Source organism: Trachinotus anak, unplaced genomic scaffold, assembly GCF_046630095.1.
Source record: "Trachinotus anak isolate AG129_WGS33_773 ecotype Australia unplaced genomic scaffold, CSIRO_AGI_Tana_v1 ptg000008l, whole genome shotgun sequence".
Taxonomy (NCBI): domain Eukaryota; kingdom Metazoa; phylum Chordata; class Actinopteri; order Carangiformes; family Carangidae; genus Trachinotus; species Trachinotus anak.
The window spans coordinates 13,666,251-13,693,773 of NW_027273859.1; the positions used below are offsets into that span (position 1 = coordinate 13,666,251).

General features: G+C 40.7%; 2 protein-coding genes across 6 annotated transcripts in view; both read right to left on the minus strand.

The window, feature by feature from the left end:
- Positions 1-1,812, minus strand: part of iqgap2 (IQ motif containing GTPase activating protein 2) — a 34,235-nt gene extending 32,423 nt beyond the window's left edge. Inside the window, exon 1 of one of the 2 annotated variants that reach the window (XM_071482723.1) lies at positions 1,452-1,812. In XM_071482723.1, the coding sequence (XP_071338824.1) occupies positions 1,452-1,497 (46 nt within the window). In that variant the 5' untranslated portion in view covers positions 1,498-1,812. The remainder of the gene's footprint in view (positions 1-1,451) is intronic. The other variant, XM_071482724.1, reaches the window with a different exon arrangement.
- Positions 1,813-2,841: 1,029 nt separating this feature from the next.
- Positions 2,842-27,523, minus strand: part of sv2ca (synaptic vesicle glycoprotein 2Ca) — a 36,467-nt gene continuing 11,785 nt past the window's right edge. For all 4 annotated transcript variants that reach the window (XM_071482726.1, XM_071482729.1, XM_071482728.1 and 1 more), the window contains 12 exons: positions 25,930-26,726; positions 16,377-16,557; positions 15,132-15,283; positions 9,510-9,643; positions 8,968-9,057; positions 8,428-8,538; positions 8,184-8,272; positions 7,546-7,710; positions 7,176-7,309; positions 6,791-6,997; positions 6,399-6,558; positions 2,842-6,206 (listed from right to left, as the gene is read on the minus strand). In XM_071482726.1, the coding sequence (XP_071338827.1) occupies positions 6,023-6,206; positions 6,399-6,558; positions 6,791-6,997; positions 7,176-7,309; positions 7,546-7,710; positions 8,184-8,272; positions 8,428-8,538; positions 8,968-9,057; positions 9,510-9,643; positions 15,132-15,283; positions 16,377-16,557; positions 25,930-26,527 (2,205 nt within the window). In that variant the 5' untranslated portion in view covers positions 26,528-26,726 and the 3' untranslated portion in view covers positions 2,842-6,022. The remainder of the gene's footprint in view (positions 6,207-6,398; positions 6,559-6,790; positions 6,998-7,175; positions 7,310-7,545; positions 7,711-8,183; positions 8,273-8,427; positions 8,539-8,967; positions 9,058-9,509; positions 9,644-15,131; positions 15,284-16,376; positions 16,558-25,929; positions 26,727-27,523) is intronic.

The window sequence follows — 27,523 nt, forward strand, 5'->3', positions numbered from 1 at the left end:
CATTTTGTGGAATCAATAATTGAGACTGTTTTGAGAGCAAAGGTAGGCCCTAACCAGCGTTAGTATGGGGTTCCTGAAAAAGTGTTCGGTACACACACTCGAAAAATAAAAAAAACCCTAACCCCTTGTGAGCACAGTATCCAGCCATCCAACCATAAATCAGTGGCCCAGCTGTGCAGCTGAGATGGATGCAAATCTGTATGAACACTTATCTCAGAGACAGAGCAACCCCAGTGCAGCCATTACACACTACCTCTGCTGACTCACTCACACACTTCCTGGAAGAGTCCGTCTGCACTCTTGTACTGAGCGTTATATTTAACCCTCAGGATGGGTCTGTTGTCTTTGTGTGTCATTGGACCACTGGACCTGAGTTACCGGCTCTATGATTGTGACTCATGCTTTTGTTTAGCTACAGGGTTATTCTACCTAACCTTTTGGGAGGGGTCAATAGGAAACAACAAATCAAGACTGACTTTTCTTTTAGATTTGCCAAAAATGCAATATGCAATGCATAGAAGGGGCAAATTAAAGAGAGCGTGTTGGTTGCTAAGACTACCCTGTCTCACAGTCTTTGCAACAAAACATCTACCTATGAACACATAATAAGCTGTGGTGGCATGTATGCAGAACAAGACAAGAGTTGGTCATTGAATTTTATTGACCAAGTTGGTCAATAAAATTCAATGGGCCAAATCAAAGGAAAAGACTGCACTGACAACATAATTGATTGGCATTATCTGTCAAATTTGTACATTGCCTATATATGTTGGTAAGTGACAAGATACCTACAGCAAACCCTTAATTAGTGAAGCATTTTGCAAACTTAAGATGTTGGTTTTTGTTTTTTTTTAATTTTAGTTAACTAAGTTACATTCCTGGCATAGTCATGGAGTCAGTTATAGATTTCTCAACAGCAGCAAAATCCCATGTTAATGGTTAACCTATGAGAAAATGCCAAATGTGTAGACAAGCTGATATGCTGCCTACCACCATTAAATAAATAGATAAAATCACTGTGGTACATCTGGGGGCACTTTGATGGAAAACTACAACTCAAGACCTTCAGGAGTTAAAATTGAGGACAGTTTGCAGCCCCTCAAATCCCCAACATGTACACCCTGGACCCTGAACTTACCACATTTATAGCTTGAATTTAACAACCAGGATGCGAGTCCTTAGCCTAAAAACCTATTGACACTTTGTTCACCTCTCTGACCACATTAACTTTCTATTTTTCCAGATTTCCAAGGACTGCCACACCTACTAAGGGTGTCCTGCTGCTCAGTGAAGCCTGGCGCAGCTGAACCACCTGTTGCCCATCAAACATCCCCATGGTGGCACCTTACATTAGCATGTTTTCATCCTCTGTCCCTCATAACCAAGCAACTAAAGGAGGTAACGCAATGTTAGCTTAAAAACGTTCAAAAAAAAAAAAAAGTGGTACTTACTTCCATAGCGTGGCTTTTGTAAAGTTGAGGTTTCTTCATGGTACATCCTGCCTCGTTTCCTCCTCCACCTGTGAACTCGTCTGAACTGGAAATAGTTTCAGCCTTCAAGCTAACGTGACAGCCAGCAGCCAGCAGTATGCCGCGCCTCTCAGGAGATACTGATATCAATGAAATAGCTGCTGTCAATAACTGGGGAAGTTTGTTTGTTTTGTTTTTTTTTTAAAAGCCGAAAATGGCAAACAAAAGTCTTCAGAAGTTACATGTAAGCGCCAAATGTCACTTGTGGCAGACAACCCCCATGCTGTGAACTTCTCAGGCTGCAGTCCTCCCTGGTCGTGTTATCTTGCCCCCGCTAACTCTCTGAAATGACATGATTGACGGGACAGGAGATGAAGATTTAGCACCTTGCACCACCTGCTGGTCAAAAGGTGGCACATGCTGCATTCACTGCCGCTTGGGAAAAAGGGTAAAAACCATCACCACACTACTGTGGAGCGCACACGCGCGTCACAGCTCTAAATAATAATAATTATCATTATTATTTTATTATTATTATTGTTGCTGTTGTTGTTGTTGTTATAAAAATTACTATTATTATTATTATTATTATTATACTTTAATTTTTTATTTTTATTATTATAATTTTATTTTATTTTATTCTGCTTCGTGTTTCTTTAATGCATTTTTTGTCATGTAAAGTACTTTGTCTTGAAAGGTGCCATTCACATAAATCTGCCTCACCTATGTGTGACCCCTGCAAGCTGATCAGTAACGTATAGGCAGTTAATTTTTTTAAAAGAAGGGCACAAAAACTTAAAAATTACATCATGAACTGAAAATAATCTCACATTTTATCATGATAAATAACAAATAATAATAAATAATAGGTTTTTAGACAGATGTCATTTAAATACTGTGTGTATGTGTGTGTGTGTGTGTGTGTGTGTATATATATATATATATATATATATATATATATATATATGTATGTGTGTGTGTGTGTGTGTGTGTATGTAAATTCCACAAACACTGACAACCGGGGAGAAAAATCAAGCAAGTTTGAAATCGTACATTCAAGTTATTATGTATATATGTATATCTTCCTATCATCAAAGAAAACTAAGTTCATTTTCAACATGTCTGTAATAATGATCCCATGCTGTAACAGTAAATTTTATCATTTACTGTAATAATTTCAATATTGGAGTTCAGCCACTAGGTAGCAGCATTACTTTGTGACTGTTATTGAAAGAACCGTGAGGGAAAAGTTTGCACTTCAAGTCTGAGTGTAATTTCTCCCCAAGAGTGTGTAATGAACAAAATTAGGGCATGCAAATCTCTACAGGTAAGTGCAGTAATGTAATATATCAAGAGTATATAGGTTAATTTTATTCTGAGGTTTGACATAAAGGTTTTGAAGTAAAAGCACAACATAATTTGCTAGAGAACATAACTTTTATTGTATATATGTTCAAAAGCAGCGCAGTCTGCAATTCCTGCCTTTGCAGTTTCAAACATTATTGATAGAGCATCATTTGGCAAATATTTCTTCACATATTTTCACACTTATGGACCTCTGAACATACAGCTCAGTCATCCTATGACTGGCAGGCCCTTTACAATAATATACACAACTTTATTCTCCACATACATTTGTTAACCTCCATAAAATGGTTGAACAGAACTTACAAGAGCGATACATTCACATTTTTCCTCAACAAAAATCTTAATATTGCCATCGTTTTCTGCCAGAAGAGTTTACAATAAGAACGCAAAGTTGACCACAAAAGAACATAAGTTTTCTTACATACATGCAAGTTGGTGCACACACACACGCACACACAGAGTAGCAGGTGAATAAGAGCCAAGGACACACAGAGATGTACAACAGAGATACAGCAGATGGACTTATCGCTTAGACAGAGCAGGAGAAACATGAGTCAATCAGGGAGTTTATACACATGTAACCCAGAACTCCACCAATATCAGCTTTGATATGTACATAGTATTTACACTCATGCATCCATACGCGGACCCACACACGCATACAGTACTCTCTCTTTCTTTCTCTTATACACACACACACTCACACATAAATATAGTACATATAACCAATACCCCAAATACCCCAAACATAAGTAATATAGGCCTAATTTCTCCCCAGTATAACACAACAGGTAGATCTTCCTCTAATTAAGGTTTTAACCAGAACCATACAGATCACTCTTTCTGTTATTGTTGCTACTATCAGTGGTGCTGGGCAAAAGTCATTGCTTTTGATATCAGTGCATTTATTTAGAATCTGTATGCCATACTTTTTTTTTTTCAAAAATATTTAAATCACATGGTCAAAAAATATCTGTTCCACAATAGCAGCACACCTCATTATGTATTTCCAACTGATTTGTCAAAATATGAAAAAGTCAGGTTTATGGAAATGGATCCACATATACAGTACCACTTTGGAAGCCTGTTTTTTTTCCTTCTTGTTTTTTTGAGTAGCCTTGAAAGAGCCAACTGCAGTGTGAGGGCAAACTACCTCTATGCTGCAATCACAGATACCACAAATGCAGAAAAAAGCAGAACACAAGCTGTGAGCCACAGAAAATACAATCCACAAACACAAATTAAACAAACAAGACTGTAAGCAACTGGCTTGTTGTGTTGTCATATATACATATATTGACATTTTTCATATACATACTGTAAATAATATACGTATATATGAAAAATGTCAGATTTCATATATATATATATATATATATATGAAATTGTCAATACAAATTTGAATTTTAGAGGTATTTAGCAACACAATCTTATATTATCTTTATTATTTTTATATTACCTATTATCCTATTATTATTATCTTTAGCAGTATGCATTGAGGTTTCAATGTTGAGAGACAGGATAATAATTAGTACAAGGTAGGTATGTTGGCAAAAGTAGATTTTTCACAAAATCACTAAAAATGACAGAGCTCAAATTTTATCATCTGGTTTTGTATTTGCTTCAGAACTGTTTTTAACACAATTTAAAACATAACATCAGATGAATTTTTTTCAAGATGACTTAAAATAGAAAGTCAAAAAAGCCAAAAAGTTTCCCGAGGTAAAGTTTCATCATCAAAGTTTACACCACTTGGTCATGTTATGACTCACTGTTACCTGTTGTAATGACTGAACTTCTGTTTTCAGGAGAGGAGGAGAAGTCTTATCCCACAGAAATAAAAGTTTTATTAAAATAGGGATGTCTCACAAAAGAGATGAGGTTTAGAGCAAAAATGAATTCACACCCTAATGAAATATTGTTTTGGCCACATATTTCACATATATTCACAAAATTCTATCTATTGATTTCCTATTCAGTTTCTGTCAGTTCCTTATAACCTTGGGACACTACATGACTATGAGCAGACTGCTCCAGTTAAGGAGAGGCACATTTAAAAAAGGCCATTCAGTATTTTTAAAAGGAAGCAGCATGACATGTCATTATCAATGTCACTGCCACAAGCAATATCCAACACAAAGCTAATGAGAATCAGAAGGACAGCTCATCAGAGAGCCTTTGTACAATAACATACACATGGAAGGGCACCTGGACTAACAACATTTGGATAAAATAAATAATTAATCTTTCCAACTTCCACAATAATACAGCAGAAAATAAAATGAATATCCTCAGATTCAACATACCATACAATTATTGGTACAAGAAAATACAGTTTTTAAATATGGCCTTTTTGATTCTTGGCTGGGTAGGTAATGCAAAGGGCTTGGTGTCGTCCTATGATCAACTCTGAAAAGGTTGCAGATGTCTGAGCAAATGTCATGTTGAGCAAAATACAGTATTGTGTGTACAAAATGATGTAAGCGCTGAGTGGAAAAAAAAGTGTAGATATATGTGAGTGTCAGTCTATTTTAAGACATATATTTGCACATAAAGTATATCTGTGTTGACTTTCTGCACACTGTCTACAACATGCCCTGTGTATGTGGGTCCTGTGGGCAAGCCAGCTGTCATCCAGCTGTGTCGTGTGTCCGTTCCGTCTGATCATCTATTCCCTACGTTGTCAAACAGCAGCTTGACTGTGCTCATTACAGCTTGTTTTTCACTTTTCTCCCCATCTGGCTTGTCTTAATAAGACTGTATCAATATTAAAAGCCTTGAGTTTTAACCCTGCAGTGACTCCGCAAAAGGTTATAGCTGCAGCTGGAAGGTGCAACTAGTCACTGAACACAACTCCACCAAAGTCTCAGTGCCAAAACCTGTGGAAACTCCCAGCTCTGTCATGTGAAATCTCCAGACAGCACATTCACAAAATGACTGAGCTCATCATTGACTTACATGGAAACTAAAGAGTTTGACTCGTATGTTAAACGTCAAACACACTAAGAAAAGGTGGGTTGCTATCTGGATTTACTTAAGGTACATCTGTGAAATGGGAAAATCAGTGTTGAAATATGAACAAACCAAGCAATTTGCACTCCTCACCCAACAATCCCTGGGCGTCCTCTTGGATTCACCCAGGTTTTATCCAGGTTTTATCCCAGCCGATGAGCTCCACGCTGCTGTTACATGAGGACATTTGACCTTGTGTCAGGCAACCGGAGTCCAACCAGGCCTCCACCGACGAGAACAGATGAGGCCATGAGGATGGGGATGGCCTTGGTAATGCTAACAAGAGAACCAAAAATCAGGTTCCCCAGGACTGCGGCCAGCTTACACAAAGCGTTGCAGAACCCAAAGCCTGTTCCTCTGTGGAGAGAGAGAGAGAATCAGGGACAGGAGAGGGATAAAAAGAGAGGGAAATGTGTAAAGGTTGAATCACCAGCATGTTCTTTATTTATATATATATATATATATATATATATATATATAGACATGAATAAACAGGTCTAAACAATGATATGAGCAAATAAAAACTGTATCATCTGAATCACTGCTCACCTCCTGACGGTAGGGAATGACTCAGTAGTGACCACATCCAGGGAGTTCCAGGCAGAGATGCTCAGGCCGTTGTAAAGGCACAACATGAAAATCATCATGGACTCACTGGTGCCAAACCAAAGGAAGAAACAGCTGATGCCTGAAAGCACCATAGAGCCACCTGATGGACATACAAACACAAAGAGAGCGAAGGAGCAAGAGTTAGTGCCAGTGACATTCATTTGACTGATGTTCAGCTAAATTATATGGGCTCATAGAAATTGCCTCTCAAACTCAATGATGAATGCCGCACCCAGAGCATGAATCATTTCAGCATCCTACAGTCAATGTGAAAACCAATTACTCAAGTGCACACGCAAACAGGAACCCCGCCCTTATGCTCCTGTTCTTACCTAACATGGACAGACGCCCAATTTTGTCCATGAGAAGGGCAGACACAATGTTGCCGGGCAGAACAGCCAGGGTCCCAAGGAAGTTGATGAAGTAGACCCAGTAGGCGCTGTAGTCATCATCAAATGTCATCTGGCACCCTGTCTTGTTGTGGGTGAATGTGCTGTTAACCACCTCTGTGCCATCTATCAACTTGGAGTCATCAATGTCTACCCAAAAAAAAAAAAAAAAAGAAATCACAATTTGGCACCTGTCAGAGGTATGTTGTCTATGACTTTGAGCAGACTATTTTTCTTTTTCACCATGACAAAAACACAAAACAAACCACTCCTGCTGCGTATTTATGTCCAAATAAGAGTCTGAGAATCTTTAATCCCAGTGTCTCACCCGTGTTGTAGAAGTATGCATCAATGAAAGTACAGTTACGGAAGAAGGAGCCCACTGATGTCACGTCTTCAAAGTAGCAGTTACGAAAGGTAGAGTCGATGAAGGTGACGGACTTCAGCTTCATATTGATGAATCTGAAGAAACACAGTTACATTCAGCTTTTAATATTCTATCACAGTAGAGTAGTTATAGTGTAGTGTCAATTTAACTGCGGTGCAGTCATTTTAAATCTCCCTGTTTGTATTGTACTTGTTTAATTGTAGTAGTCTGAATACTTCTTTTAACTTAGTCTATAACTGAACAACATTATAAACTAAACAGATATCCATGTGACTTTGCCTCCACTGATCCTGCTGGTAAGTTGACATACCGGTCATTAATGAAGAGGCCATTTTTGTGTATCTGGTTCTCCAAGGTGAAGTTGAAGGTGAAGTCTTCAGTGCGTTCATTGCTGTGTATCATCACTTTGGAGGCATACTCATCAGCCTGAAGGTGTTTGATGACATCAGGGAACCAGACTGACAGGCCATAATACCTGCAACCACAATGATACAGTGATAACAGGATATCAAGAATCAACTGATTAATTCTTCCGCCAAAGAGTGTTGATCTGAGACTGAGATTTGACAAAAATATTGATAGATACACTCTTAAATGTGTATCCAGACACAGGCAGAGAGCCAGACAGACATTATAGAACAGCAGAAGAAACCTGTGGTTGTGGTTTGAGTGGTTTTTTTTTGTTTGGTTTTTTTTGTTGTTTTTTGTTCTTTTTGTCTTTGACAGCTTTCCCCCATGTCTCTGCTCCCACTGACACACCAATGGACCAGTATTGATCCACAGACTGTGATTGATTTTGAGACCATGCAACTTCTGCACAGCGGAGAGATTGGGTTGACAGAAATGCAATGTGGTCACAAACCCAACTGCCTTGTGCTATTATCTGACCAGAGAAATTACACCTGTCTGATTTTTCTGCGACACAAGCCACATCAGAAACAAGCTCACCCGAATGAGAGTGTGAACCACACTATGGCAAGGCGCGTCATGTTTTCTCGCATAGGGTAGTTGAAGCACTTCATCAGATTCATGTAGATCTAAAGAGGTACAAGAGACTTATTACACTTCATGTAATCACAGGACATATCTGGGGTTGGGGCAGTGGAGAGAAATGGGTTTCCTAAAATAAAAATAAAAAATGACTGGCAAAAATAGCCTTCAAATGAAATTGAATAAAAAGATAAATAATTACCCCATGTGTTTCAGCCTTTATCCTAAAGAAAAGCTTGGAAACTGGGTTGCCAGATTCTGATTCCATTTCAACCAGTTCATCCAGCTGTTTGGGGATCTTGATCCTGTTTACCTGTAAAATGAATTATGGGAAATCGTTTAACAAAAATACAAACAATGTTCATTTCTTGACACAACTGTGCATGATGATGAAGCATCGTGACTTTTCACTTATTTCTGTGCGATCATCTTTAGTTTGAAAACACTACCATACATGATAACTAATGAAAATGAAATCAGAATCAAAAAGGTGAATATAAACAGTGTGTTCTACAGTACATGATCAATTCAAGAAACATGTGTTGACTAAGAGGCTTTCCCGAAGTGCAGCTCACACAGCACATAAGCCTGAATGACACAAAACAGCTTTCAGAACCTTCATAATTCAGATGTGATCCTGCACAGTGAAAGCGTTAAAACCTGTCCCAGCAGTGGCAGAATATAAGCCTCTTTGCTTCCTAAAGCGTCAGGAAACCCAGCCAAGACAGAAACAAACACTCACAGTGAAGACTTTCTCCGGTTGCCCACGCGCTCTCATGTTGGTGTCGTGGATCTGTTTGAGGATCATCCAGGCTTCATCATGCTTCCCCACCTGACAGGAGGGAAAATGAGGTGAGAGAGAGAGAGATAAATTCATGGGATCAGCACCAGTCTCGCTTATTCAGGAACATCAACAGTCTCACAGCCACAATCGTGTATATTGTACATAAATACGTCCCTTTGATTTCTCCAAGATGGGCCAAAATGATGAGAGTCACGACAACAGTGACTCACTTTACTTCAAAGGGTAATTATCCTGCAGCAGCAAACCTACTGTCACGGACCTCTCAGCTTCTATTTTGCAGATACAGATAAGGCCTGTTTGGGATGAGTCACATATTTTTGGTCTGATCTGTTGGGAAATGTCCAAATGCTCTCAATTTTCCTGATCTATTTTTCTTGAGAGCAAAATTGATAAGCACAGACAGTCAGTGACAATGACACAGCACCATGATGCAGCACTCTCGAAGATACAACGGGATCTTCAAAACAAATTCTGTTTACCTCAAGGTAGAATCTGGGGCTTTCAGGCATGAAGGTAAGTGCCACCACAGCACACACACAGGGCAGGGCGCAGACAACCACAAACACCCTCCAACTGTGAAACTGGTACGCTGAGCCCATACTGAAGCTCCAACCTGTAAACAGAGTCAGACACAACAACATCCCTCATACAACAGCAGTGACAATCAGGTCAGATGAAGATGGATGACATAGCAGAATAGGAAATGAATCCTTTTAAATATCTAACAAGGTAAATAGACCAAACCTGAAAAATTATTCATAAGGCCCAATAATCCACAAATGTAACCTGATGGACAACAATGCAATTGTTCAGTAACAAAATATAACTGTTCGCCGTAGTGCACTACATCAACATAGAGAGCAGATAAAATAATGTTAACATTTGAAGCAGCATTATTGTAAATTACTTTTTTGGACCACTTGGGGGAGGAGGGCAGTGGAAGAAGCTATAAATACAACTATGACATGTTATTAGTGGATAACATTATTGTGGTGAACTTGTAGCACAACAGTTGCTCATTTTACACCCAGCAGATACAGAAAACAATAATAGTCAGTTTGTAGTTGTGTTTTGGGCCATCTGACGAATGTTGAATCCAATATTTACCCTTTTTACTTTTTTTCTTTTTAGAGCTGTTTTTGTCTCCACCAGACACTGAGGGAAGTATCTGTCCTAAGCTGGTAAACGCTCCACTATGTTCACTAGCTAGATGCTAGCTCTGATGCTGCTGAGAGGTGAGAGAGAACCAAAACAGTAAAGCTACCAGCCATAAAACCAAAATGATGAGACATAAGATCCTATAAAGCTGTGTAGAGCTGAGTAGGAGCTGCAGAGTCTGGTGGTAATAATGATGATAATTCTCTGTGGGTTTGTCACTTCAAGTGACTCATCCCCCTTACAAGTGGTTATGTGGTCCATTGGTATTTTTATAGCTGCTACACCAGAGAGATTCCCATAAAGTTCTCTGATGGTAGAAACTATTTTTAACAAACCGATACAATCAACTACTGGAGGCTTAAAACTGTGATATAATCTGTGGGTTTGCCACTACAAGGAACACGTTTGCCATTACACACTCAAATTACGTCATTTGATTATGTCAAAAAAATATGGATTTGTGCAGCTTTGTGCACAAACCTTTTGAGAAAACCTCATGCCATGAACAGCATTTTTACAACTGTAGTTGGCCTCTTTAACAAGGCCAGAGACCTCCACTGTCACTGACTGCCTTTTCCCATTTTCTGTTCATATTTAAGCTATCTGACTTTCAGTACTTGCTTTGCTTTTTCTTTCTTTATATTTCTTCTTATTATTATGTTTATTACACCAAAACACCAAAGCAAATTCATCATATGTGAAAACCTCCTTCTGATTCTGATTCTTTAATAAAAAATTAAAAAAAGGACCACCATTGCAAACATTACTGCAATACACTATGTTGGATACCAAAATACTGAATATAGTATAATATATATGTCTGACATATTAATTTTGAATGGTTTCTTTTTGTTTATCTTATCTATGTTTAGCACATTGTCATGACTTGTCAGGATTTAAAAGATGCTTTGGTGTCTCCAGAGCTCCAGCGTTGTCTCATATTCATCTGAAAGCTCACAAATCAAAGTGCTTTGGTTTTTTACGCTCACAAATGCTGCTAAGTGACATTTAACGTACTATGGCACTTCTTTTTTTTTTACCTAGAAGTGCTTGTATAATTCACTGATGAATTATGTACTCAGCAGGTGGCTATTTAGCCAATCTTCAACTCACAGGGGCATTATAAAAGTAAATATGATTACTTAATAAACGATTAAAACGATGCTTTGAAGAAGCAGTGCCTAAATAATATTAGACTAATGTGGTAGTGTACATGCTTATCAGAGGAGGGACTGGGCCACTTGATCTGAGAGGCAGATTCTAAATGTTATGTGTGAATCTCATACTGTGAACACAAAGGGGCTCCAAATAAAAGATGGCATTTAAACACAAGCGCTCCACGGCCCGAGCAGAGTGAAGTGTGAGCTGGGAGATGAATGGCTCTGCAGGGGGAGCTGAGAGAAGTGCACGGGGACGGGTTAATTGAATGTGTAGGAAAGGAATTGAGTGTTTTCTGCTAAGTTAAATCTTGTTGCACCTGATCTCAGCCCACAGGCACTCTCCCAGACTCATTAATCATTGTAACACGCACACACGCATGCACAGACATACACTTGCACAAAAGGGGGAGATGCACATGTGCCCACACACACACACACACACACATGAAAAGAGAAAAAAAGCAAAGAAATTAATAACAGGAATTACCATATGCAGATGACACTGACACCACTAACATAATGCTATAATGCCATATTACCACCCACACAAACATACATACAAAACTATACATCATACATTTTTCTCCTTTTCCTTTTGAAAAAATGACATTTATTTTCTAAACCATTTGAGTGGAGAAAAGAGAACAGATTTCTTTCTGCAAGAAAACATAATAAAAGGCTTGACATTGGTGCCAGGTTGCACAAATACACGAGCAACCTTATTTGTGGTTCTTTCTTCATCTCGGTCATAGATATACAATCTCCAAAACAATTTTTTTTCTAATGTTTAATGTTTAATGTTTAATGACTATGACATTAAATTCAAACTAATGGTGCAATTTAAATGTGTGGAAGTATGTTTTGTCTCTCCAAATATAGGACTATTTGATGCAATGTTCTTTTATGTGCAAAGGTTTAATGTGAAGTTACAGAAAGGAATGGTTGTTATGTAACTAAAGTGGAACTAAAGTATATATACAGTAGTGCCAGGACCAGCCAGGATGTAAAATGCAGGTCTGTATTTGTGCTCTCATTGACTTCATTTTTTATCATTTTTGGGAAGAAGCACAGAGCGGGGTTGCCGTGTCAGTCGTGACCTCCCACGTCTCTCGACAGATCGTGCCTCATGGAGATGCTGCTCCAAAGGGAATAGCACCATTATTCATCAACAGGCGTAGGAGAGGAGTCAGAGAGTGGGGAGGGGGGGTTAACACTAATGGTTATGCCAGATAAACGCTGCTTGGTATTAATCTCACAGCATATTAAAATCCGGCTTTGATAGCAATGCATATCAACTGCTAAAAACAACTATTTTCAAAGGAGGGTGGGCGTCTGTCATAAGTGGTATAATAAATGCATCCCAATAGAGACCAGAGAGATGGAAATGTCTCGGTAGAAATCAGAAATGAAACAAAAAAGATAAAAGTAGAACAAATGAAATAATCCAAACAACAAAAAAGGATGTAGTTTGTCTTTATATTTGTTAACGGCACATAATTTGATGTACAGAACACAATACAATGTGCAAGGTTGACAGAATATATGTAATCTTTTTACCGGCTAGTTTAAAGTTCAGCTTTTGTGATAAGTGACAACATAGACAATATACATTAGAAGTGAGTCTGTAACTGGTTTTCACTCTCACTGTGTCTTTTGTTGGGCAGCAGGAGTAATGGCTTTCGTAGACAACGTCTCGCCTGTGTGTATTCCTCCAAGTCCCTTTATTTATTTCCCTGTCATTCTCTGTGCGTGCGTGTGTTTGAGTGTGTGTGTATGTCTGGAGTGACTCAGAGTGAGAGAGAGAAATGAAGAGCGAACGAGACAGAAAGAGACAGAGTAACAGAGAGAGAGAGAAAGGGAAGGAGTTGTTCAACAGTGATTGCCTTTTCTACAGATATGTAGTGTGGCTTCCTGCCCCACAGGGTTAGTGTTTCACCCATGTCACTGGAAATCTCATTACAGGGATTATGTACATAATTGACTAAGTCTATGGATGACTGAGTCAGCAGTGCTACACTACTCCCAGGCCTAGATACTGAGAGATTCAGACGTATAGAAGCATTAAATAAAATTTGTGATCATTATGAAGAAGGCCAAAATGACTATATACTACAATCAATACCTTTCAAAAATAATAAATCACAAGTAAAGAAGTTACAAGCAATTGACAATGAAGTGGAGTCCACTGGAGGTGTTTAAACTTTAATCTGTAGATCTGAGCGATGTCTAATGATATTGCTCTACTGGTGGGCTTGCTTGACAGCAAGTAAACCCCTCGAACTCTCCCTTCAGCGTGTCGAGGATCTGCGCCAGTCAGGCCTCCTTCAGGACTCCAGCTGTGAGTCTGGCAGGGGGGCTTTTGGGAGACATTAGAAGTCAGCAAGTAGAGAAGATAAATGAGAGCTCTAATGGCGCATTAAACACCCAAACCGAGGCACTTGTATCATATCCCGTCACTGATGTTTTCATTTAAAGACATACAGGTATCTGTGCTGCAGGCATTTTTGCCCATCATAGTGCTGTTGGCTGAAGCCACTGCAGCACTGTAGGGGAAACATAAAACCCAGTGGTGAACGCTGGAGTATGTATGCAAGACACGTAGTTCCCTTTCAGAGAAAGAGAGGCAGAGTGGTAGTGAGTGTCTGAGAGAATAAGAGCAAAGTGAGGCCACTACCATCCCCTCAGTACAATATCAGCAGATCTGACAGCAGCGTTTCTTCATGAAGACTCATTCTGGTTTCTGAGTCTTTCACCAGTGTGCTTCTCTTCATCCATGTGAGCAGATCTGAAGCACTGTGTGCATTTGTGCATGTGTGTATACATCTCCTTGTGAAGCGTGTTCACCATTGATCAGAAACTCCATGCCACACATACACTCAAACACACACAGTGCATGGTGTGTGTGAGTGTGTGTTCTCATGTGCCTTTCTGTGTGTGTCTGTGTTAACTTGAATGACCTCTTACAGTGTCAGATGTTATTGCCTTCAATTTCCCTTGAAGAAGACCTGTATGTGGCTGCGGCCCAGTAAAACATCCTCCATGCCACTTACAGCAACAAAACACACACACACACACACACACGCACTGTCACTCTCTCACTGACGTCACAGGTTGGCTAAAGCATGGTCTGGCCATAAATCACCTCTGGCTGTAGCTTTGTCCCATTAGAGCAAGGAGAAAAACCTAATTATGCTTGATCAAGAAGAACACTCTGCAGAGACAGAGAATGGAGAGAGAGGAAAGGTAATAAAAGGAAGGACAGAGTTAGGCAGAGAGATGGGAAGAGTACAAAACAGGAGGTGAGGGGATGCAGTAAAAGGAAGGGACTGCAGGTTGAAAAAAAAGCAGGAAGTAGGAGAAGAGGAGAGGAAGAAAACTCATTCCCTTCGTTTTGTTTCCTTTCTTGATGAGTCCAGCTGATATCTAATGCAGTGTTCTCATAAATCACCCTCACCCCTTCAGCATGTGTCTGCCCCGTTGTATCCATGCATACGTTAATCTCTTAACCTCTGCCTCTCCCAGCCTGCAGCTACTCAAAGCTATTAAGTGATTGATTCTCATGGCAGGGAAAACTGGCACTTCAACCCACGGCCACAGGGAAGCCTTATAGCCTTAGGTTTTGCAGCCTGTTGTCAGGAGCTTAGCATGAAGTCACATTGCCAAGCATCCCATCAGCATTGTTACACCTAACCCTGACAAGGCTTTCATAACTTTTGTTAGTATGAAAATAATAATTGGCATTTTTCCTTTACTATAAAGCAAGCTTAGTACTGGTAAACTCACCATAGTGTGGTATGATGGCCCAGGCCATAGCAGATGCATAGATTTCTCCAATCATCCAGAACATACACAACCAGCTGAGGTGTTCTCCTCTTTTCTCCCTGGACAACACCTCTGCAAAGAAGGAGAAAACGATGGGCACAGCACCTCCTATCCTGCAAGAACCAGAGAGAATGGGAAAGTGAGTGGGAGTGAGGCAGGTAGAGCCAAAACGGGGCAGACACTGAACCTGATTAATCCCCAAGGTTTACATTTTTCACATTCAGTAGTTGTGTTTATGATTGCTTTCACATGCTTTGTCTTCACCCCTCAGTTTGTGGCTTTTTTTGTTTTGTTTTGTAAAGTGTTTTTTTTTCCCCCAATAAAATAAGATTAATTAGAAGGTCATTGCACAGAATACAAAGGAGACAAAGTTAGCAAAAAAAACCAAAAAAACAAAGCTAAGCAGATTCTTTCCCCAAGAGTAATACAAAAAGATTCCATAGTGCCAGTTCCTTGTGTTTCAGTGGCACAGGTCGCATTGGCAGTTTGGAAAGCCTTTTCAATTACTCTGAAGGTCTCTGGGGAGAATGATGGAGACGCAATTACTAAATTAGCTCTTAAAGGAACAGTTACCCTGCCAAAGAGGACACAATAAATCACAGTGTACACCATCACGATGTCACAAGAGGATGACACACCATCTGGAAGAGTTTTCATTTTCACTCACTCTGTTTACTTTAGGAGATTCTACGATTGCAAGGAGTTTCCCTTATGGAGAGAGGAGGCCACTGGCTATTACATCTTAGACACTGTCTGTTAGTAGTTCTTACTGCTCTGCATTGAAATAACAGGGGATAATTGCATTCATTTCGCTGGAAAGGAAACCTGACAGATAGATGTATAGTAAACACTCCATGATGAAAGAGTAGAGCAGTGAGACAGAAAAACAAGCTTTAAGTAATCATTAAAGGAAATTGCTTTCAGGTTTTTTTCAACTACTCTGACAATTATTCAGTGGAAGTCAGGAGTAATAATTACGAGCAGCAGAGACGTGCCTACAGAAAAACACTCCTCAAACAGATACATTTTTTACTGTCAGTGATGTAGTCCTGGTGTACACTTTGGACATATATTGTATACATTCAAATAGTGTGACCATCTCGTTGCCAGAAGGGATTTCGATGGTGTAGGATTTGACTGGAGTTTTACAGATCATTTAAACCATCCTCCTCTGCCCCAGAATGACCTCAGCTGTATCAGACTCACCCAAAGCCTGCGAAGAGACGGCAAAGGAGGAAGAGGCCATATCCCTGGACAAAAGATGACAGGAAGGCGAAGAAGCCATTCGTGGACATGCAAATGAGGAGGCACTGTCTGCGGCCCACTTTGTCAGACATCCCTCCCCAGAAGAGTGCCCCCACCATCATCCCCAAGTAAACAACACTGCCTGGAAAGGGAAGGGAAGAGAGGGGTCTGATGTTTGTTTGCCTTAATATACAGTGCATTACCTCACATCTCTACATTCCTGCATGTGAATATGTGTGAATTTGAGTTTGTATGCTTTGGTCTCCAGGACTGCACTAACATTATGGGGGTTTATAAAGATGACTTTGCTGCCAGTGCTCTTATTAGTTTTTATCTGAGTCACCTTGCACAGTCTTTTTTTTACACAGACACACACACACACAGACACACACACACACACAAACACACATCTTCTTCTTCTTTAGGAACAATATTAGCATTATTATTATCAAATATTAGTAATTTAAACCCGCAATAACAGATTTTTTGGCCACTAGGTGGTTCATATGCTGCTTTTGGTCTCCACCCTCTCCTCAGTGAAATACCTGGCTTGTTAGCTGCTAAAAGCTCTACTATGTTCACCGGGTAACTGCTTACCATGATTCTGATATAAGGTGAAAGTTATAAGATGCTATAATGACCATTAGAGCTGAGGAGAGCTGTGGAGTCTGGTGAAAATTCTCTGTAGTTTTTTTCATTACAAGAAACACCATGGTCCATGGATATAAAAATGTTAATATAGTTACCGACATGCACATAATAATAAGTTATCTGCTCTTAACCACTGTTAACAACATTTCAGTCAAAGAACGATTATGCTTTGCTCAAAGACACAATGGTAAGAGTAAGTAACTACGACAGACATGCATTCACTCCCTACTGACAGCGTGAACAGATGATCTTCACAGGTTTGTATTTTACATTTTTATATATCACAAAAAATAACACTCCCTTAAGTGAATGTCAACTTAGTGGGATCAGATTTTAAAAATATCTTAGCCGAAGTATTCAAAGTCACCCAACACTGACTCTCAGCCAAGAAGCTTTTTTAGAAATCGTGTCCTCCAAATGTGCCTCTGCTGGCAAATGGCGAAGTGTCAAATTAAATTATGGAGCCGCATTAAGCCTGTGCCTCCATTATTGCTGAATGTTCATCAGTGAATTGGAAGTTATGTTGAATGACTGACTCCATATGGAACGCTACATTTATAGATGATCGTGCTGTTTTAAAAAGTGGTGAAATAGATTAAATAGCTGTTTTATAACATAACACACACACACATTCCCCAAAATACATATTAGACATACACTGTCTAAATTAAAGCCACAATATTCCTACTAATCTGACCTAATCCTAAGGATCCTAAAAATTGACTGATGGCAATGACCCTGAAACCTAGTTGGATAATCCTCAACCTCCGTAACACACTGTATGGTTGATGAGTAAATACAGCGTGTAAAGGACTGAAAACAGGCTCTGATCAATGAGGAGACAAATGTGAACAGTAATACAGGGTGACTTTACAAAAGGGCCCTCTGCGCTCTTCGAATCTCTCTCATCACAAATGGGATCAATGCACCAACAAAACGGCATTGATTTCTCCCTCTGATCATCATGAATCTGCTCTGGAGACAGGAGCTTATTGTCACGGCTTTAGTTTACATTGTATCTGGCATCGTGTGGTTAGCAGGCTTTATGCACATATAATATCTGTTACAAAGAGCTGCTCAAACTGCATTTTTTTTTTTTTTCATTTCTTTTTGGAGATTTCTGTTCAAGGCTAAAAGGCAAAATAGTTTACTAATGGATAATATTACAGTGAGTTTTGTATTCATCCATATCCAGACATATTCAGACACATAAACATAAACCTGAGAGGATATTTGTATTCAAATATTAAATCCACACAAAAAGAAGAGAATGGGAAAGTGGCAGTCATACATGTGGGAGTGATATGACTCAGCCGTAGGGACACTTTGTTCATCCCATTGCAATAATCTTAATGGCAAGATGTGTTTCCTTCCTGTAATGTCTGCAGTCAGGTCTCCTCTCCTCTGCTGTGAGCAGATATCTGTTTGACTCTCTCGCTTCAGGGGTCAAAACCCAGCTATCTGTCACATTTGGCAGCCATCTAGATACTCGCCTGAAGGTAACATAAATTCAATTCTAAATTTAAAGGAAGTCTTCAGTCTACGCACAGTTCACATTTGCTTCATTAGGAAGAGGCTAGAAATACGGTGCACTCGTAAACACCCACTGGCCTTGCATTTAAATGTCATGCATCCAAACATCCAGAGGCCTTTTCATTTTATTTCTGCACTCAACTTTTCATACAAACAATAAACTGTTTTCTTTTTTTCTTTTCTTTTCTTTTATCTTCTTTTTTTTTTTTTTTTTTGGTTTTAGGTTTTTAGAGATACTGGCAAAAAACAGACAAAGAAAGAGCCTCAGATTCCTGCTATTTTAATCCCTTTTTTAAAAAAAGAAAGAAAGAAAGAAAAAAGCAATAAAACTTTGACTAATTAGTACATCCCTCACAGGACAGTCAATTACATAATGAATTTATTGATGTTCTGTCCGACTTGCTGCACGGCATCTCGGCGATGATGTCAGCAGTGCCTGCACCAGGAAAGAGGAAAGTAGCGGCTGTGCTGTGTTATAATCCGAAAATAGCACAGACATCCCTTAACATTATGAGGTCTGTCTCATCCCCAAAAGACCAAGAGGTAGTTTGTGCAGCATTAACCTGTCATGTCAGAGAATTACGACACATATTCCAACATCATCTTGTCTCCTCTGCCTCTTCTCAAATTTGTTTATGAGTCACGCTCCACATTCAGTCTGATACAGTCACATTCTTTAGCATTTGGACTCCAACCAAGCAGTTACCATAAGCAGCATATTTTACTCCAAAGTAACCAATGGCTCCTCACATGCTCATTAACTTCAGTGACAGTAACATGTGGCCGGGTGTCACAGTTTAACGTTTTGAAGCCTAAATGGGATTTTCTATCTTTTTAAAGGTGACAGAAAACCCACTGATGATGGAATGTGACGCCCGGGGTTTTGACTAAAACTGCTGTCATCTCCAAGGTTAGGTTTTGAGTAAAGAATTTAAGGGTCTGCCCACGGACCCAGCTCACACAATGCAATGATTTAAAGGTTATCCATGCATCTTTAAGTATAACATTTCTTCTTCATCTTTACCGGGGCTGGGGGTTATGTACTAGCGTTTTTCTTTTTCTCAATCCCCATGATCCCCATAAGCCAGTTCTCTTTAGTTATCCACTTCAATGACAGTAAAACATATATCACCCATGAAATGTTGAGACATTTCATAGGAGTGAATGCTGAGGCTACAGTCACTCTGTCAATACTGAACACAATGGTATTGATAAGGATGGACCACGGGAGTATTTCAATTAATGAAGCGCCCTCAGTGACTACTGCCCTGTGATTGATTAAGCAGAGCTATCCTTTCTCAGGCCTGCAAACTAAGAAGAGGGGTATAATCAATAGACTTCAGGTCAGCCTAATTTTAAGACTGAAATTTGCCTCTGAAACTGTGGACACCGTTAAGGGCTTGGTTTCATGCACAGGAGAGATGTACATCGATTAGACGTGTAAGAAGCAAAAATCCTCGAGCAGATGCCAGCTGATACAAATGTCTCGCCGTAAGAGCGTGAAATACAGCTGAATTCGGACTTGATGACCCATATAGACTCTGAGCACCATCAGAAAATGACAGTGTGTCAGGAGACCTCTCAGGCAGAAGCAAAAGGTTTTGCCCCATGACACTCTGTTGAGATGTCAAAACACATCTCCAGGAATGGTAAATATTCAGCAAAATCACAGGCACACTCTAAAGACAAGACTAATTCTAAGGGGTTGCTCTTTTAGGCTAAGATATGGAGCATGGCATAGCACAACACACAAACACACACACACACACACCAAAGAAAGACCAAAGAATAAATCTAATTCATAGATTAAAAATACTTCAAATACATTTAATCTTTTCTGGTGTGGCTGAACTGGCCACTGAGGAGCTGAGGATGAAGGAGGGAAGATAAAAATGAAAATTTATGCAGGAGAAAGCACAGATGCAAGCAGATGAAATATGTGAGCAGCAGAAGAAAGAGCAAAAGCAATGACGGGGTTTCGGGGTGACAAAAGAGAGAGAAAGGTAATGAGGGAGGAGAGTTCAGTAATTGCTGGATCGGGCGAGAGAAAGAGAGTCTGGAGGGGAGGAAAGGGAAGGCCCTGGTGCAGTGTTTTCTGTCCTGTCACATCCTGAGGAGCCCCCTGAGAGCCGTGGGAGCGCCGAGCTGCATCACGACCTCTTCTCTGATTTCATGCTTTGATGCTCTTCGCTCTTAGCGGTGCAAACTGTTTGAGCGTTGCACAAAAAAAAAAAAAAACACCCGTCTTGTTTTATTCATAGTGATGATACTATCATACAACAGCATGCCCGGCGCGCACTACGTCGACACCGTGGTACCTCCCTGTGTTTGAAAGTGTTCCTCTCCCTCTCTCTGTTTCTGTCAATCTCTTCATTGCTGCTTATTTCATCCCCTCTCCTTTTCCCTCACCTCTCCTCCCATTTTCTTTCTCTCAGCTTGCATCCTCTCCTATTGCTTTTCCAATTTCTTGGCTCATTTCTCATTTTCCCTTCCTTCCTTTTCTCCCCTCTTCACTCCTTCCTCTCTCCTCTCCTCTGTGTTTTCCCCTCTCATTTATTTGCCTTAGTTTCCTCTTTGCTCCACTGTCATCTGCTCCTTTACACTGAGCAGCGTGTAATCACATTTGTACTACATCGTGTCAGTTTGATCGGATTCATGCCTCCGTCCTCTGCCACCTCCGCAGAAAAAGAGAGCTTTTTGTCATATTTAAGTCATATCAGTGGGGGGGGGGGGGATTTCAATGAAATCTATATGAAAGTAACCTACTGTAGGGCTGAGAGTGCAGGGTTTAAAATGACTCACTCAGCATCAGTAATGATCCAACCTTCATTACATTAAGGACTGTGGATAATTCGCATGAAGTATGGTGATGCTATGAACCTCTGATAAGAGCGAGCAGTTAGACATGGTTTACTTGTGGCTGATATTGCTGGTGGCAGCAGGTTTGGTCCATATGTGCGCTCAAATGCACACACACTCAGTCCTGTCACACACTCCCCCTTCTTCCTCTCCCACACAATGTGGAGCTGCACTACTCAAGTAGTGTAATCTCTGCAGTGACGCTGCGATCTTACTGCAGTTTAGCCACGCTCAGCTGCCCCTGGACCACGCAGCCCCACATAGCCTGCCAGCTGGCTCACACGGGCAGGGAGAAAGACGGGGGGGGGGGACAAAGAAAGGAGACAAAGAGGGAGAAGTAATGTAGAGATGGAGCTAGAGAGGAGACGGAGAGTGAAGCTGGGACACAAAGCAGCCAAAGAAAGGAAAAAGGTATGAGAGATCAGAAGACAGGGAAGTAAGGATGAAAAGAAGAAGAAGAGAAAGTAGAGCGGAAATGAGAAGGGAAGGGGAAGTATCGTCGGTAAAGAAGGAGAGGTGGCTGTTAAATGAAAACGAGGAGAGACAAGTTGAGAGAGTCAGAGGGAGAAATGAGGGGAGTTTGAGCAGGGAAAAGACAGCCTAAGAGAACAAATAAGTAATGATAGGGCGGTGCGTTTCCATTGTCTGTTGCGCCCTGAGATGATAGCTGAGCCTCTCCCTCACATTGTTGGTGTAGTGAACACCACCAATCTTCCATCTCTCTGATCCCATCCACCCACACCTCTCTCCCCATTACTCCTCTCTAACTCGGCATTCTTTCTGCTACAAAGCTGTCCTTCCTCCTCTCCTCTCCCCTGTTCATCACACATATTGAGGTTTCACAGCATGCATTTTCCCTCCTGCTTCCTTCCCACATCGTCCACTCTTATCTAAAGTCTATACAGTGTGTCACCACCTCCTATACCCCCAACTCTCATCCTTCATTCCCATGTAGCCTTAAAGATTCCTGCGAGATCTGGATACTGGTGGGACCAAATTGAATTCAGTAATCGAATCATCATTTTAGTCCTCCATCCCATCCCATTACACTCAGCTCAGTCCATGCAGCTTGCGTCTGTCTCTGCCTGTTATATGGTTAATGGAGCTGCGCAATGCAACTATGATGGTAGTGTAGCGTAGGTGAAACTAACTAAACACCAAATGGCTCTTTCTAATGAAATAAATAATTTCTTATGCGCTGTGTAACTATGTTTGATTTATTTAAAAGCTATTTGCTTTGGGTGGGATCGGGGATTTCCTCTCAAATGGCCTGTTCTATTTTACTGCTGACTCCATCACTGGCTGTGTCAACAACCACTGCCTCCTCTGAACAGTTACATGCTCAAGGAACTGGTTACTCAGAAAAATCTGTTTAAGCAAGGTTAGTGTAAATCCTGGTACCTTATTTTGGAAGTATTACCTTTACTGTAACAGTGATACAACATGCATTAAGACGACTTCCTCTCTAGTGAAAGCACACAGCTTTAACTCATAACACAAATGAGTCTGATTTATACAAAGTCAAATTCCAGCTGCGGAAAAAAAGTTTTAGCTTTAATTGGACTTTGGATGGAATTATTTCATGCTTGATGATTTCCCCTTTCATCTGCAGTGATGAAGTATTTGTCATGCACCTGCTCATACATAAAAAGCCATTTAGACAAATGGTTACATATATAAATAGCCAAGAAATGAACTTTTTTTCTCAAATAATCTAGCTGGGAAATCAGATTTCTCTAATCCCATATTCCAATTACAAGTACAAGGTCCCTCACAGACCTTCCACATGTCAAATCTGCCAACGGTAGTAAATTGATCATACAACCAAGCTGCAGGTACCACTGCTAATACTTTACCCAGACCTCATGATGGGTGGTCTAGGCTCTGTGCCTTCTGAAGGCTATTTTTTTATTGCCACCACCAGATCGCCATGAAGAGGACATCTCATTGTAGGGCTGTCGTTGCAAAATAAGAACCTCGTTCTGCTCAGTTAAATAAAGGTTATATAAAAAGCACGTGAAAAACAAGACCACCCTAATCAAAATTATTCACAATTATTATTTCTGCACTTCAAGGCAATAAAATATTGCCATGGCACCTGTAAAACATCCACTCACCTCATTTTGTTGGCTGTAGTTAAGTGTAATTACTCTGGGAAACTCCAAATGGACAGCAGCAAGGTCATAGTAATCATGTAGGCTATGCTCAGACATGCACAAACACACAGACACACACACACACACACACACACACACACAAAACACACACACACAAAAAACACCAATCATGTTCACCTCAACAGGGAGGAGCCTCGGGGCAATCAGTAGGAGAAAGGAGGGGAGAATGGGGGAGGATGGGAGAAGAAAAGAGAAGCCCATAGAATGGAGGGTGAGAGGGAGGGACAGGGGGTGAGAGATGGAGTCACGAACAAGGAGAAGCAGAGCGTAGAGCATGAATGCCTGCAGGACTTTGCTTGGTTAGAGAGGAAGAGAAGAGTTTACGTGGATACTTGGAAAGAGAGAAAAATGAAGGTGCATGGTACTCAACATCTTGTGAGGATTTAACAGACATCCTCATAGACATATACTATAAACAAACTATTTCATCATGTCTAAACAATATTTACACTTCCAATCTGGGCAACCTTTGCAATAAAGCAATAATTATTGGCTTTTTGTTATCCGACATGGTTAAATAAACAATCTTGTATGTACTGTAACTACAATCAAAATTATGATGATGATGATGATGATAATGACAAAGGTACATATTTTACACCTGGAAGGGTGTGTAAACTTCTTATTTTAAACATTTACCCATTGTAATCCAAATTTGTCACAACCTCGAGTCTCAAAGAGGCCCTGCTGTATCAATTTTGCATCAGATGATGCATTGCAGTTGATGTATTGTCACGTCTCACTGTGGCAGTAGTATCTAAGGGCTGTGTGCCTGATTTAATGCCCTCGCCACTCTGGCACAGACACAGTGAGTCAGCCCCTGTACACAGCTCTGTGGTGATGGATTATACACCTGCAGCCATGGGGCCTGCTGGGACTCCTGCTCAACACACTGAGCATTCAGGGAATACTAGCTACCTTCTTAATCCTGACACAGAGACCAGTGGACCGAAACACCTCCTCCATGTGAAACACAACTTTAGGATAAAGTGTGACACGTATAACGCAAACACACAGAACTAATCTTTTATCTTTTCAGTCGAACGATACCCCACAGGAAGTAGTGTGGCCCTCCTTTTTGTCTAATTCAAACCCTGACGTAACATGTTCACACTGGGAAAATAACAAAAGGGATTATAATTGCATACTAAAATCATTTCATTTAGGTTGCAGTTGTGTCTGGATTCTTAAACGTTACTGAACACTCATATATTCAGTATGTAGAGTGCGTGACAGTTGCATTGTCACATTCAAGGGTTTACTAGGTAGCTCCTCTACTACGCCAAAAACATGTTTCATGATCAAAAAGCTAAAACACACACACACTGATGTTTGCACATCCTGCTTAGTTATCCATCATACTGATAAGAGAATGTCCTCTGATCATGTGAACCTAGCATGGGTGCAGCACCAAAACCACAGAAAACTATATGTAGTAAAGTTTCCTGTTTTCTTTACTTTTCCAATCCTTCACCTACCTCACTTCCTTTCCTTTCCTTATCACCGATTGGCCCTTGATTTCACCCTCACCACCTCTCACTGTCTGATCGAGTTCACCTGGTCACCACAAGGTTATTTAGAGCTCTCACACCCATCCATTCTCTCTTTCACCATTACATGGGGCGGCAGTTCTGGTAAGAAGTTTTGTTCTTTTCTTATACTAGGTCCATGACAGTCTCTGAGAACTTTAGTTTTTTCATTTTCTACTCTTCTCTAAGAAAGACATTAGGCTACTTTGATTTATTGTATAGTTTAATCTTTAATCTTTAATTTGTTTTTTTCAGATTCTGCAGCCCATGTGTTCTTCCCCATTCATATTTTAGTTGCCTTTCATGAGATTTAAGAATAAACCTTCCTGAGAGTGGAGTTTCATGGTTATATTTTTCCTGCATCCTGACACGATGCCCATGATGATAGTTTGACACGCACACACTGAACCTTCTCCTACAAAACACTATATTTCTGCATTACCTGCCTTGTAAACACGTCTTTCACACTGCATGCCACCAATATGTAGCACAGGCTCTCTGTTAAACATTTGTAGACTCCAGGCCCAAGCTAACATGATATCAACACAACATCATCAGGGTTTTTTCCTCCCTTCATTATTTCAGTTCCTGTTGTATGCACACCCATATCCTTCACATGGCATAGAAGCGCTGAAACGTTTCAAGTATTGAGTGTTTTCAGCACATGCAATTTAATTAATATTGAAGGAACTCTATTATTTCGTGTTAGCACAAGAAGATGCACAGCAAGCTTTCTCACACTCAAACGCACACAGGCTCCCTTACCTAGCCATCCCGAGCTGGAGTTGGGCACACACATGTCTGTCTCTGCGCTGGGCAGTACAAAGCCCACCACGAACACCTCCACCCCATCTGACATGAGTGCCAGCCCGAGCACCAGGAACAGCTGCCACTGGAACCTCCCGTGACCACACTCCTGGATGATCAGCTCGTACTGCTGGGCCAGCTCCTCCTCGTCAGCCTGCCTCTCCTGCTCCAGCTCTTTACGGTCCCTTGTGGCATCTGACATCGGCTGCCCCAGTGCCACCTGGCCCTCCTTATGCTTGCTGTCTCCTGCCGAGGGGATCCCCTGGTATTCACCCTCGTAGATCTCATCCTCATCATCGTGGCCCTCTGTGGCATCGCTGGAGCCCTCCTCGTTGTCATGGTAACCCTCTCCGTCCTGCCTCGGGGGGTTCCGGTAGAAATCCTCATCTCCATCCTCCTCATCCTGGAATCTGCTGTAGTTGTGGTGGGATGAGTACTCATCTGTAGCACGGTCTACCACCTTGTTGACTTTCTTTGTTGCTTGCCGCTTGGCCTCCTTGACTATGTCCTTGGCCCCCTTAACCAGAGAAGTCCTGTTATTGTAAGTGTCCTCCATTCTGCCTCCACTGGTAGGTCTTCAGGGGGGTTCAACGAATACTTTGAAGTAGAAGAAAGAGTGAACAGGGGCAGGCTGATGGGAGGATTGCAGGAATGGTGAGATCAGTGGGTCTCAAGATGCAGGAGGGAAGGGAACTCTTGAGTCTGCAGTCACCACAGGAGATAACCCTCAATGGTTGTAGCAATCATTGGTCAGGCTGAAAGAGATGGGGGAAGAGTAAGAGACAGATTAAAAAAAAAAAAGAAAGAGAGCAAGTAAGAGGACGGACAGGGGCGAGATCAGAGAGAAAAGAGAAAGAAAGTAAGAGAGATGATCATGAGAGAGTGCTCATAACTCACGTCTCCCCTGCTACATTCGTAACTATCCCAGACTAACAGGTGACATCGCACTGACAGCGCATACCCTCTTTAATCATTCACTCGCCATTCTCCCAGGCCTTTTAATCATTTGGAGTGATGTGAGGAGAAAAAGGCTTTGGCTGTATAGTGTTCAGTTTTTATTCAAAATGAACATTCAATTTCCAGGGGCGCTCTTCTTGTTCTATATTTCATGAGTTGGCTATAGTTTTGAAGGGATGAGCATTTTAAACGGAGATGCTGAATCTGCTGACTCATGATCAGCTCTGGGGAACAGAAGCTAATAAACAAGGTTCTGCTCGAAATCAATTTGCCCCCAATAAAGAGCTGGTTTATTATAATGGGAGTGACGATCCAACCAGAACGGCACTGTCATATTTAATCCGTGCAAAGAAAGGAGGGAAGAAGAAACGTTCACATGTGGGTGCAGATAAATGCACACTCTGACACACACAAACACACAACTAAGGCCTCTAAATTTGTGTAGGGCAGGTATCTTAAACACATAAAATGATTCACACACACTTTCAAGAAGAACACAAAAACAAATAGACAGACTTACACACCTCAAAAATGCTATGCACATATGTGAGTGTGCGCACACGTAGCATGGATGGGGAAGCCCTTTCCCATTGGC